The sequence below is a fragment of the Stigmatopora nigra genome, chromosome 6 (assembly GCF_051989575.1).
Source record: "Stigmatopora nigra isolate UIUO_SnigA chromosome 6, RoL_Snig_1.1, whole genome shotgun sequence".
Classification (NCBI taxonomy): Eukaryota; Metazoa; Chordata; class Actinopteri; order Syngnathiformes; family Syngnathidae; genus Stigmatopora; species Stigmatopora nigra.
This window is the reverse complement of record NC_135513.1, coordinates 8,619,262-8,633,011: the sequence shown is the minus strand read 5'-3', so window position 1 is coordinate 8,633,011 and position 13,750 is coordinate 8,619,262. Positions and strand designations below refer to the sequence as shown.

General features: G+C 40.4%; 2 protein-coding genes across 4 annotated transcripts; both read right to left on the bottom strand.

Moving 5' to 3' along the window:
- Window positions 1–668: 668 nt before the first annotated feature.
- On the bottom strand, window positions 669–3,077 carry cbx8b (chromobox homolog 8b). Of its 2 annotated transcripts, none has more exons than XM_077719243.1 (5): window positions 2,897–3,077; window positions 2,748–2,791; window positions 2,493–2,558; window positions 2,343–2,409; window positions 669–1,681 (listed from the first exon to the last, which is right to left on the bottom strand). In XM_077719243.1, the coding sequence occupies exons 1-5, from the start codon at window positions 2,963–2,965 to the stop codon at window positions 929–931; spliced, it is 999 nt and encodes a 332-aa protein (XP_077575369.1). In that variant the 5' UTR covers window positions 2,966–3,077; the 3' UTR covers window positions 669–928. The 2 variants fall into 2 exon arrangements, with proteins under 2 accessions (XP_077575369.1, XP_077575370.1); XM_077719244.1 differs by having other exon boundaries at window positions 669–1,675.
- A 3,600-nt stretch (window positions 3,078–6,677) lies between these two features.
- Window positions 6,678–13,468, bottom strand: LOC144198309 (E3 SUMO-protein ligase CBX4-like). 2 transcript variants are annotated; one of them, XM_077719242.1, is made up of 6 exons: window positions 13,384–13,468; window positions 12,191–12,424; window positions 12,012–12,055; window positions 11,661–11,726; window positions 10,298–10,364; window positions 6,678–9,016 (listed from the first exon to the last, which is right to left on the bottom strand). In XM_077719242.1, the coding sequence occupies exons 2-6, from the start codon at window positions 12,257–12,259 to the stop codon at window positions 7,604–7,606; spliced, it is 1,659 nt and encodes a 552-aa protein (XP_077575368.1). In that variant the 5' UTR covers window positions 12,260–12,424; window positions 13,384–13,468; the 3' UTR covers window positions 6,678–7,603. The 2 variants fall into 2 exon arrangements, with proteins under 2 accessions (XP_077575368.1, XP_077575367.1); XM_077719241.1 differs by lacking the exon at window positions 13,384–13,468 and having other exon boundaries at window positions 12,191–12,438.
- Between the last annotated feature and the right edge of the window lie 282 nt (window positions 13,469–13,750).

Here is a 13,750-nt window from a genome sequence, read left to right as displayed (position 1 = left end):
ATTTTAGAAGCGCCATCCACAACATATACCTTGAATTGCGCGTGCGAGTTGGGCGTGGACGCGCATGCTTCTTAGAATTAAAGAAAACACACCGATCAGAAAATAAAAAGATTACTCCCGAGATTTTCGATCAACACAATAGTGCACATATTTTAAGAAAAAAGGACGAAAAAATAGGCCTGTGTGAAATTGGAATCATTCGTGGCCTTTTGAGTTTATTTTTTTTAAACATTTACCTAACAATTGATGGATTGAAAATGCATTATTACATTAAAACAATGTATCACCTAAAATTGCAAAATCGCCAATTACCTCATTTGCTATTAAAATGATTTTTAATTGAGATAATGATAAACGAGGACAAGCATTTTTAAACAAGTGAAAGGCTTTATTTTTTTGAAACAATGCATACAGCAAATCCTCTTTTTCCAATTCAAAAGTCTCTACTCTTACTTTATAATGTATTATTTTGTAAATGTAGAAATGCAATTGGGCCTGTACACACTTGCAGATTAGTACAACATTTAGAAATGCTGCCAAATTGGTACAAAGATGAATTTCGACAGCAACACAGACAAAACAATAGACTTTTTTTTAACATAGTGCTTTAAACCTTGAAAGACTCATGAACAAAAATCATTGTCAAATAATTTTACATCACAACCAACCCAAATAGAATGACTTTATTAACAAAAACAAATCATCTCCTAGCATATGAAACACTTTTTTTCCCCCAATTCTATTTTAAGAAAGGTCATATGTACACATTTTACAAATGTATCCAGTGCATAAAGAGAGGAAAATATGATTAAATTTTCTCAATGCTTCCCAGAAAATGTCAACAAAGAAAACAATGTTCCTTGATATAACGACAAAAGTTGCTCCTTTGTCTCTACTTCAAACCTAATGCTAAAATGTCATGCCCGAGTCATCTCTTTTCCTTAAAGAACCCTTTAGACGTGCTGCTTTCCTTTATGGTGACAGTCAGCAAGTTGGAGGTCACATCGGTCACCAGAATCTTCTCCACGCTACACAGTGATGGCCGCCACGTCAATTCGTCCAAGTCCACGTGGATTCGACTCGGGGACGGCTTGTCCAGAAAGTAGGGCTTTTCCGTAGGCAAGAGATGCGTGGCCACAAGTTTGGGCTGCCCCGAACTCTTTTTAGTCCTGTGGGGGTCCTTACTACCCGAGTGGAGGTCGCTCCCTGCGTAAAGCCGCTCGTAGGATCCCGTTGTCGAGACAGTCCGGTTCCGTGAGCGATGACGGTGACGATGGTGGCGATGACGATGGTGCTTATGGCTGTGACGGTGGTTCCCCGGGTATCTATGATGACTAACTTTGTGTAGTCTGTCTTGGCTACTTTGTAGCTGGAGCAGTTTTGGCGGGCCGTGACTCATGAGCTCGGAGGTTGGGTTGAGACGCAGTTTGGGTTTGGGCCCTCTCTTTTTGGGGACGTGCTCGAGCACTTCGGGGAAAGCTTCAGGCTCATCTGGAGGGTCCGACAGGATGCTTTCGCCTCGGTTGATAGTGCCCGGTGGGTAGATGGTGGGTACGACAGATCGCAGGCCTTCTCTGGACCTTGGGGTTATGGCGGGCTCGGGTGTGGGGTAGCGAATGTGCATCCCTCGCATTGCCTCGTTCCGAAACTCATAAGATTTGGGGTTATCTTTTGACTGGGCCTATTAGAAAAATGGAAAAATTCAAGGAGATAAATTAATCACTTGGTCATGTGTGTTACCTTTTAAACATTTGACATTTGACAGTTTATTACTGTGTGGTAATCCTAAAGAGGATGTTTAAAAAGGCCAAGATTCCAAAGTGTAATTAACGTGTGACAGTGCTATAAAACGGACAATTACAGGACCAAGTTCCTTTCTAGACCTCGTCTTCACCTCTGAACTTCCACTGACCCTGTTTAACAACACTCTTGTCAGGAATACGCATGCTGGCATATGTAGGCCCACCAAAACTCGAGGCCCAGAAAATAAATCAATAAATAAAATACAACAAGCTTTTTTTGGCCTTAAAAAATATTTGAATCCATATTTTGTGAACAGTTGCTGTCATTGACCAATCAATCCATTTGAACTGGAAATGCTAGTAGCATTACAAAATAAATAAAACCAGAAATGGATTGGACGTCAAAAGTGACCATTAGTACATACATTTAAAAAATAAACAAGCTATAGAATTGATTAGTGGTTTGTTTTATGTAGAAGTGACATCCAGATGGATAGAAATGATCATTATTTGACTTTTTTTTAATGGGTCTTTATCGTGTAGGTTGGGGAGAAGAAGGTTCAGATTTGAACACAAAGTCAAATTAAGACAAATGCATACCTTTAGCAGAAAGGACTTCGGTTTCGGACCTCTTTTTTTGGGCCCAAATAGTTCCCGTTCCCGTTCCCTGTTGGGGAAATGAGACTCGGCTTTCGTTCAAGTGTCAACCGAGCAAAGTGCACTCTAGACGACACGTGATGCCCAACCTACCTCTCCTCGAATGCCGCAAACAGACGCGAATCCAGAATATTTTCTTCCGGTTCCCACGTGCTGTATCTGGAACACACACGCGGATTAAAAAAAAAAAAAAAACGATCGTTCCGTAGCATGGAGGAAGCTCGGCCGGGTTCGATGGTCGCGTTAGCCCCGCGTGTTCCGCCTCCTCCACGGAGCTTTCATCACGCTAGCCACAGCAAAGCTAACGACGTCCATTGACGCACACGAGAAGAGAATAGCGAGACTTACTTAGGAGACCAGCCCTTCCATTTCACCAGATACTCGAGCCGACCCTGCATGCCGTCACAAACACAACAGGCGTGACTTTAGCTCGACAGGCGACAATACTATTAGAGGACAGCATTTATCCCGTTTAAGTGAGGAAACGGGCGGCGTACCTTCCTTATCCTGCGCTTGATGATCGACTCGGCGGCGAACACTCTCTCCCCGACGGCAGACAGCTCCATGTTTACTCCAGTGCAACCTACCGTTAGCCTGCTAGCGCCTTTTTTCTCCTCCTCCTCCTCTGGTCGCTGCCACTCTGAATTCCCGACAGACCATAATACTCTTGAGCAGAGAATGGACGTCAGCGCATTTTTTATAGCGTTGCTAGGAAACCGTAGTCGGTGGACCCGCTAGGACGACGCCCATTGGTCAGGTTGTTGCTACGTGCTGGGGTTGCTAAGTAAGGGGAGGAGCGTAGCTTGAAAAGATCGCTTCATTACATTCAATTGAATATGATGCGACGCATTAAAAATATGTATACACGTTTTCTTCTTTGTTTACAGTACAAGGTTTACAATTTGAATAAATTAGCCGAGACGTCTACTATCCTTCATTCAATCCAGCATTTTATTGAACTGAATGCTTTTATTGTCATTATACAAGTATAATGATTAATCGCTAATTTCCATTAGTTTGAGGTAAATACCAGCATTTCCATTCACGTTCTTGCTTTACTGTTATTAAATTGGTGGTTATGCATTTTTTCCCTAAGAAGATACTTCCATGGCATCTACGTATTTTTTTCTTCAAGGATTAGACTTTTTTAATTGAGTCATCCATCACACAATCTTGTCATCAACTGTGTGGGTTGTTTGGAAAATGTAGTCTATTTTAATGCACGGTTTTGTATGGGTTTCCCCCCTCCAGACTGATGAACTCAGGTATTTAAAAACATGCATATAAGTAGGTTTATTTGCCCGTCCTATTGAAACTACTCAGCCCCAAAACACCTCAGAAAGCAATTTCAATCCAACTTCATTTGGCGTCAAGTGTCATGTGCCATTTCCAAATTCAATCTGAAATTCAAGCATTATTAAAATAGAAGAAAACAGCAAAATGAACACACACAAAATATGCAGCATTATTGTGAGGCCTTAAAAATTTCGCATTGAAACCGTTTCTTTATAGCAAAGACCGACTATAATACATTTCCCCAATTTATTCTAAATTGTTTACATCTTAGGGAAGTTATTATAAACAATTGTCAATGATAAAAGTGTAATATAATAATAAGACTAACAATAATAACAATCGTACTATTATATCCTTGTTATACTTTCAGACGTTCTGTCTGAACTAAAATGAAGAAAATAATTTGAATAACAATATAAAGTACGTATTTTTCCTCTTAGGACACCGACATAAATTGGAAATATACATCATAATGATTATTAAAATCTATTTGTAGCCTTAACACACGGAAAACCGGTTCATGGTTGAATTGATTGTACCGTTCCATACACAAATATAAGAATATTATAAAATACAAATATTTTCACATGACGGCTTATTTGTTAATGGATATTGTTAAACGGAGGGCAGGTTTTTTCTCTATATAAAGAGACAATATTCATTCCTACATCGAATTATTTTAGGGAATGTGTGTTATAACCTGATTTTTTTTTAACCTCAGCTCTTTTTATTCACGCGCGAGGACATTTTCTTCTTGAGACGTCGTTTACGTTGTTCCTAATACAAAAAAAGTTGGTGTTATTTGAACACAATTTCACGTGCTGTGGAACTAAAAGATACGCTATTTTGCTAAGGTGTACTTGCGATAAAATAATTTGGGAATTTGCCCGTTTTCGTTTGCCTCCATGCAACATTATATTATATATTATTAGTAGGAGTAGTTCGATAACGTATTACACGAAGACACAAATTTCCCACACATGAGTCCCGTCAAATATTCATTTTAAAAGAGCTCTTGAACGCATCCTTTTTCTGTTTGCAATGCTCATCAAAATTCATAAAAATACTTTCCCCATCATATCGTTGGCACTTTCAGAACAAAAACAACCCCAAAAAAGCCCGAAGAGAACAATTATCTATATCCTCTGGGGGGATTCTTATATTCTGCGCATTCTAATGGAGCATAAAAATATGAAATATCAGCTCAATCGCCTTTTTTCATGATGTCTCCTAGCCTGCGTGGACTTCGCAGCTGTTGCCCCCAAAACAAGGAATTCTGACGTCGCCGCAGCTGCCGCGAGGCGTTTTAAAACATCACGGACGAAAGATCGAGCGAGCGAGAGGAGAGACAGGATGGCGCAGAAGAGAGGACGACAGCCATTTTCTCTTCTTGTGCGGGCGTTGTAAATGGAATCGCATCTACGGAAAGAACAACGCAGTATCGGAAACAGGATATTAATTATTGTCGTTGTCTCACGTCTTTTCCACAAAACGCGCTTGCTTTCGGTTTTAGAACGAAACAGTATTGACATTGGAAAACACACCGTGTTTTTTTCTCAGCGTTCGTGCAGCAGTTTTATTCAGTCCCGTTCATGCAGCGTAAACATGTATGATGCAATCCATGAATGGTTTTCTACTGTGCCTCCTCCACTCAAACATACTACATATATAATATATATATATATATGACCGGTGGCCAGCCGAGATCGCAGGACACAAGGAGACGGACAACCATGCACACTCGCACTTATACCTAGGGTCAATTTAGAGAATGGTTGTCCGTCTCCTTGTGCCCTGTAATCGGCTGGCCATCAACTGAGATAGGCTACAGCACCCCCGTGACCCTAGTGAGAATCAAGTGATTCAGAAAATGAATTAATACAGAATAGATGTGTCTGATATTAAAATGTGTAGTTTGCCCATATTTAGTCAAAACTGCGTGAGCCTCCTTTTCTTTAAAAATGTCGAAAGAGTTTTTTCTTCCTTGGCGGGTTCGATTAATTTTGGATATGGAAGATGTTGGTTGTCCAAATGCAGGCTGGTGTCAGGAGCAGCCCTGCTGCTATTTCCACTCTTGTTTTGTCCCTCCTAAGTTATTAAAGTTTTGGTTATGAGCACAAATTGCCTCGTCCCCACCTGCTTCCCCGCGACTGGGTCCTAATCCTTCCAACCTCGCCGAAGACGTCCACCGTGGACGTAACAGTTGGAGATAATAGCTTCTTCAAAGCTATTATAACAGAATATACAGGTACAAGTGAACTACAGGCAATGGCTGTCGTCCACAAATACGCAAAGACAAATAAATAATTGACAATTACCTTTATACTGTCAGAAGGGTGATACCAAAACTCAACAAGGATGGGGATTTTCCACTTCACACAATAAGCTTTTGTTATTAACTGGCAAATACAAGATAACGACAATATTGTGAGTCTTCAAGGAGACTTCTAGGTATTCATTAAATAAGGGCAAAATACGCATTTTAATATCATACACACATTTCAGTGCTTATTGAACTAATTCACTGCAAATAGTTGTTTGAATATCATTTATTTACTCATTGGGTGGCCAGCAAATCCGTCAGCCATGACAGTTTAAAAGAATTGGACACCTATCACCTATTACTAGCACTGAAACATGACCGTTCACTGACAGATAAAAGATAAACTGAGTAAACATGAAATTGCGTTCAGTTGACAGCCCTTCCCTTTCAAATCTTTTGGATCCGTATTGCCGTCAGTGGCAGCCAAGAAATTGAAAGTTCCTTCACAGTGGCTGCAGGTACACAGAACAAATAAGGATAAAAACAAATAGCATGTTAATTACTAACCAACAAAAACTCTCCATTGCTTGTACATCCTATTTGTTCAGGTTTTATACGAGACATTTGTGATCATGCTCACTCTGTGCATGATGACGCTGACTTCTGCTAACATAATATAAACAGGCAACCTATAAGAAGAATTCCAGTGGGAGACAAACTTTAAATTGCAAACAATTTTATTTTTGGAAAACTGTAATAGGAAGCATGTTCACAAAAGATAGAAGTGTTTCACTCTCTGGAATCATGTGTTGGAACGCTTATTTCAGTCTCAAACTACCTCCTTAAGTTGAAGGCAAGGAGGTTATACAGGTAGAAAGAATCTTTAGGTATCTTTGTGTTTTCAAAGTTACTCAATGGGGGATCCTCAAATGTGCTCATTCTAAACGTGCTTTAGGTGTGTGGTGGTCTATTCAATTATCATAAATGGGAGAAGAATGAGTAACTCAAAAGAATTAACACTGCAGTGCTGCAAATCATAAATTAAATCAATGGCCACATTGACTTTAGCATCTAACTCGTGTGTCCAAAGCATGTCAGGCAACACAGGCAGGAATGAATAAAAATCTACACAACATTGAAAGTTTACTGTAACAAAAATCTTCCCTTCCAAAAATGCAAATGACCATCACAAAAGGTGCTTTCCTTATTACTTTTAAACATATATCCAAACAAAATGTATGTTCATCCGGTCACATTTTATGCTAAGACACGCAATACAGTGTATTTTACCATGTTTCATTATAAATTTCTTCCATTCAAACACTCCCATAAAGCCTATCATCGTATTACATCTGGACAAGTGTTTGAAGGTAAACCATGTATTCATAATTTAAAAAAAAACAACCTAATAAACAAATATATAAGTGCATTTTCAGTTAGTTCTAACATTCTCTGCTTTCTGAACCAAGTTTGAGATGACTCCATGTGATTAAATGACAAAGTCATGCAGGAAATGAGCAGATAAAGAGAGGAAGAATCCAAATGCTTTTTTTTTACTATACAAAATTATATATATTTATAAAAACCTTCCTGTTTACATTCAAGCCTCTGAAAATACAAATTTATTAAATGCTCTTTTATACAGTTACACTGCAACATACTCCTTGAAGGTTACTGTGAGGCAGTTTGTAGTAATGTCAGTAATGACTATATTCCCAAGAAATGGATGAAACGGCTCCACTTTTTCATTTTCCTGGTCTGCAACAGTCAACGTATTGACTGTGTCCACATTTGCAATGTTTTGTGTTTCAGCCTGGAGCTGACTGTGTGTTTTCTTTTTAACTTGTGTGTCTGTCTGTGTTTCATCCTGTGTGTGCAATTGTGGATGGCTCAGTTCGGAAGTAGAAACTTGAGGCCTAACGCTCAAGTCTATAGGCTCCTCTTGATTATGATCAGCATAGTCACATTGCAATGAAAAAGGAGCCCGGAGGGCGTTTTGGTCAGTGCTAATGCTTTGTGTGGGTGAAGAGATAGTGTGATGGGAGCTTAAAAACCTCTTGTTACTCCTATGCTCCTCACTGTCAGTGACAGAAATGTGTCGTTTTAATCCTTGAAATTCATCTGGGGTGTGTCTTTTGTCAGTGGACGCGGGAACTGAGGTGTCCAGAGGTGAAGAGGCCAAATTAGGCTCGGCTGTCAATTGTAAAGGCTGATCCACTGGAAGCAGACACTGACCCTTAACCTCCACATTTTGATCCTGCTCCTTCACAGCAAGATTAGGTTGGGCGGCCTGTTGGTTTTCTTTGGCGCAATGTCCCGTGATTCCGCAAACAGCTTTGGGTTTTTTTGCAAATCCATTAACGAGGCCAAGATGTTTTACCAGTTCCATCTTTTCCAGGTGCCTTTCCGCGCAATCCGTTCCCTGTGGAAACCTCTCCGTGGGTTGGGAATCGCCATTGGTGACATTGGAGGAGTCCATTCCATTTTCCATGTATTTACTCATGACGATAACAATACGTCCATTTTTATTTTTGTTTTTCACAATTTTCAATTTACTGCCACTGGTGCCATTTTGCTGGGCTGAGGAACAGTCTTTAGTCTTGACCTTATCAAGTTCTTTGTGACCATTGAGGTCTGCTGGGATCTTTTTTAACTCCATAGTGATATCCTTCACTTTAGTCAATACTCCAGAAGTCTTGTCCCGAAACCACTTTTGCTGAAGCACGGGTGGGAGATTGTAGCCCTTGACGGGCAGGTCTGGAGAGCTGACCTCTTTGGGCTTCACGAGGACCGACTCGTGCCCCTGTAAGCCCGGCTGGTAGTGGTGGTGCTTCTTGGTGTTGAGCTGATAGTAAAACTTCTTGCCGTTGGCGTGCGGCTCAGTCTCGCTTTCTCGGCTCACGGGCTGATACTGGTGGTGCTTCTTGTTGTTCAGTTTGTACTGTTGAATCTGGGGCTGCAGTACTGGGACGGAGATGCTGTTGTGACAGCTGCCGTCTTGCAGGGAAGACTCATGAAGGCCGTCAAGCATGCTGGATCTCCGGGCAAATGAAGGGACCTGATAAGTAAACAGTCATCGAAAATTAGCGCTTGTAAATAACTTCAATTGATTTTCAGTGGTGCAGAGATCTCTAAAATTCTGGTATTCTCCCACATCCCCAAAACATACAGTTTAGGTTCAAACTCTCTAAATTGCCCTTAAGTATGAGTGTGAGCATCAATCGCCCTGTGATTGGCTGGCCACCAATTTAGGGTGTACACTTGGCTGGTGCCCATAGTTGGCTAGGACAGTCTCCAGCATGCACGGTACGGAAATTGAATGAATGAACATTTAGAAATATTGCCTAACTCACTGAGAAAAGGTTTTAAAAATGTCCTTTTAGTGAAAAAAATGATAATGGATTCCTCCACTCAGGATTTGCTTCTGGCAGAACTGTTGACCATTCGTTCAAGCTACCGTCTGAAATACAGACTAGTTCCTTTCTGTCATTGGCAGGGTCTGTATTCAGTTGGTCCCCTGCTGTTCACAAGCACCCCTGGTGACATTTGTTTCAAGTGCTTCCAGCAGCATTGACCTCAGCTGAGAGGAATGCCACCGGCCTACTTGGTGACCTGTCACTGACTTCAGTATGTGTTACCACTGACACCTCCAGAAAGGAAAAGAAGCAGGGCACCTTGTGGAAGGAATCCTGGCCCTTTAAAATAGTTGAACAATGCACAAAACATGCTACTATACCCAACCAAGAAGTTACAATGCAATTGGATATTTAGAAACAATTGCAATAGTAGCTTTTTTCGTCTCACCCAAAAAATAATTACCACCAAAGCACAACGTTTGCCAATTAAAAAGGTGGCAAGATAACATTTCCATAGTTAAAAAGAGTAGGCATAAATGAGCCAAGTAAATGGAGTACATTATTTTTGTTACTTTTGGCTGTCAGCAGATGAAAAAATCTTGTTGCATTTGGCAATTGACAGACACATTGCACTAACTGCCTAATGGGATGCAGTTCTGCCAGACTATTTTACATTTAATAGTAATTTTCTGGTATTTGTGGACAACTCCTCTTGACAAAATAGTTTATTTTGAAAATCACGGGGATGATGTTTGTAACTCACGAGGAAAGTAAATTATTTTAGCGGGCAAGAAGCTCATTTAAGTCAAACAATGTGGGTATCCCACTATGCAAATTGAACAGAGCATGTTTGTCCAAGCAGTAAGACACTAATTACATTTTAGTAAGTAATTCGCTACACTCAGCTCTTCTCTTAATCCTCACACATTTTATGAATATAGAATCCTTTTGTTACAGGCAGTAATTAATTCTTCACTTTTTACCTGAACCAGAAGATGTTTGGGTTTTGGTCCTCGCTTACGATAGCCCATTAGCTGCTCTTGACGTTCCCTGTAAGAGAAAGAAAAGGGCACACTCTTAACGAGAGCAATGTTTTTGTGACTGTACCAGGAACTGAGGTATTAGGTCGTTGCTGACTTTTTAACCCCCCCCCCCCCTCTCTTTACTCTTCTTGCCACAGCAGTAACTCAATACAGCAGAAAGAAGTGATGTCAGTCCCCTCCCCCATCTTCCTCCCTCACATCTAATTACAGTGACGACTCAGTGTATTTTCATAGCCTGGCATTCGGACAATTTGGCTCCCCGGAGAGACATGCAATTAGTTTCAATAAAATCTCCCCTTTAGAGAGAGAGTGAGGGCAAGAGAGGGTGGGTAATTGCTAAAACAGACGGAGAGTGATGTCCATGTTAACGTGTGACCTGCGCCTGAAAGGTTGCAGTGTGTGAAAGAACACACAGGTTTTTGAAAATGGCCAGTGACAGGTTAACACAATATGTATTTAAAATACTCAGTTCCACATTTAGGAGGGTCAGTCCTTCATGGAACAAACCTTGTAGCAAGTAGCCATAAGTGATGCAGAGAAGGCCCTCAACTAAAACTAATCACAAAGAATTTGGTAACATTTGACGCTTTTAATAAGAAAGTGATTTCAGAATCCAATAAGTTTAGCACTTAATTTTTCTGAACAATTTGAATTAATGAAGAAAATGAAGACAATATGTGTCCGAAATTGTCTCCAGCTTCCTTCAAGACTAATATGGGTGTTGGCATAAAGTTTACTGAGTAGGTTATGTCTTTTAAAAGTTGAATGATATGTTCAGCACACTTTAAAATTAAAAGCGTCTGTGTCTTAAGAAAGAAGATGACTGTATAACCAAGTTTTGCAGACATTTTTACAGGTGCATGTAGCAACTGTGTGGCAGGGCAGCAGGTTATGACTCGCGCATGTTAACCTGACGCATGACATGCAAAGTACGATCATGTGACCAAAGGGCGGCAGACGCTGCACTTTGCGCCTCTGACTTTAACCTCAATTATGACTCCCTGATGACAACAGTTTCAAACCTAATCCAGTCCTAATGGTGGTGTTGAATAACAGACAATCAATGAAGTGAATTCATTGTCAACATGGGATTTTGGTGGATTTGACACAGAGTTTCTGCTATAACAACACCTGAATCTTGCTTAAAACATGCTGACGAGTGACACTTGCCAAGTATTGTAATGAAAGGAGGAAAAAGTTGGAAACTGTGAGGTATAACATGTTTAGTCCTGTTAATATATGCTGAATAAGAACTTTTGACACTCGTACGGCTGGTTTGTCCAACTCATAAAACAGAACTTACCTGTCTTCAAAGGCATCAAGTAGCCGTGGGTCCAAAATGTTCTCCTCGGGTTCCCAAGTATTATACCTGGTAAACGAGAACGGGAAAATTAGGCCAAGAAAAACAGTCCAAATGAATGCCAAAAAAAACAGGAGAGCTTTATTTAGATATGTTGCTTATTAAAATCCAGATTGACATGTGTACTGATACACATACATACATGAATATCAGAAACAACACCTAACTTTGAAGATCCTCAAATAAATATCAAATTAAGGTGATTTTTAGAAAAAAATGATTCTAACAAGTGATCGCACACAAATATTTGTGGCAGTTGCAGGAATCATTGCTGAGGTTTACGGGGTCACTTACTTTGGGGACCATCCACGCCACTTGACCAGGTACTCACTTCTTCCCTGTCAATGCACAGGTAAACAACAAAATCAGTGAACAAAAAAAAAATCGTCTTAAGGTCGTCTTAAAACATCACGAGCTGTCAAACATGCAAACAGCAGGAGCAAAGAGTAACTCTTCATTTCCATGTGACCAACCTTCCGGCTACGCTTCTTCTCGATGCTCTCCACCGCAAAGACGCGCTCTCCCGCGGCGGGAAGCTCCATTTTCACATTCAAGTGCAACCTTTTTCGCCTTTTTGTTGTTCTTCAGATTCCCTGCTTGCCTTCGACTGCAGTCACGTTACCTTTTTCAAATGAAAGGGGCACGAAAACAGTGCTCCGCTTCCTTTGCTTTCCCCTCGGAAACTCGCTCTTCTGCAGCAGTCGAAGCTGCGGCCAGAAAACACTTTATGCAAATAGACATTTGTGTGACGACGGCGGTGGGGGCGGGGACAAGGGGGCGTGGCAGTTCAAATGCTGATTTCACGGACGGTTGGAATCTTAGCCTTTTTTATAACTACGATCGAGGTTTGTTTGTTTGTTTTTTGCTTTGCTCTTTTAACCTTCAATCAACATCCCCGTGATCATTCACTGACAGAAATTCCCAATCAAAAATGATTTTTTTAATGTCTTTCACGGTCAATGTCACTGATCATTTACTATGAGCCCTTCAAGTTCAAATGGATTGGACAAAAGAATACTATGAATGCCCTCTCTGGAAGGGATGGGCTCTCAAGAACGTCCAAGTGAATAGGCAAAGGAACAATGTCAGATGGGAAAAAGTCATTAAGTTAACCGTAGCACTTCAAATGAATTGCACATCTATTGACGTTAATGGCAGCTAATGAGTTGAGTTAGAGTGTCAAGTTATATATGTGTAGAGTATTTGGAAGTGAGTTGTGATTGGTTGTATCAAAGTAATTTTTCTTGTCATCACGCTACTGAAGTTTAAATAGAGGACATTACAATTATAATGACAATAATAATACGGTATCTACTTATACCTGTTCATACAGGTCACAAAAATAAAGATAATGAAAATGAAATTTAAATTTCTACTCATAGGAAAGTTTTTAATTGGTTTACTAGTGCCCCGGAACAGCACAGTAAAAAACAATAGGCAATAATGCTCAATTAGCTCAAGATCAAATAAAATAATGTATTTGCTGTTTGACCCAGTGCTTTTTCTTTATACTAATCACGTGGTTTAGAAAACTGAAGAAAATTGACAGTGAATCCCCACTGCTGTCAACGTGAGACCAAAAAAAGCCGAGAACTGAAAAATGATTGGACACTCTAAATTGCCCCTAAGTATAAATGAGCGTAAATGATTGTTTGTCTCCTCTTACCCTGTGATTTGCTGGCCACCAATTCAGGGTGTACTCCCTCCTCTGGCCCGAAGTCAGCTGGGATAGGCTCCAACACACCCTGCGACCATAGTGAGGATAAAGCAGTTCAGAAAATGAGATGAGATGAGGAGATACAGAGATTCTATTTTCAAAAGTTTCAACTTCAACTCGTGGCAGTTCATGTTGCAGAATTGGGGTGACTGGTGTTCGAAAATACGAGCTGATGGGGGACATTGAAGGCATCGTAAAAGCTTCCCCGATCAGAGGATGAGTGTTGAGATACTGCACGAGGGTTCCATGAATAGATGATCTGTCATGGCCTAAGAGCGCTACACGTTTACAATACATCGTACAATACATCTACAAT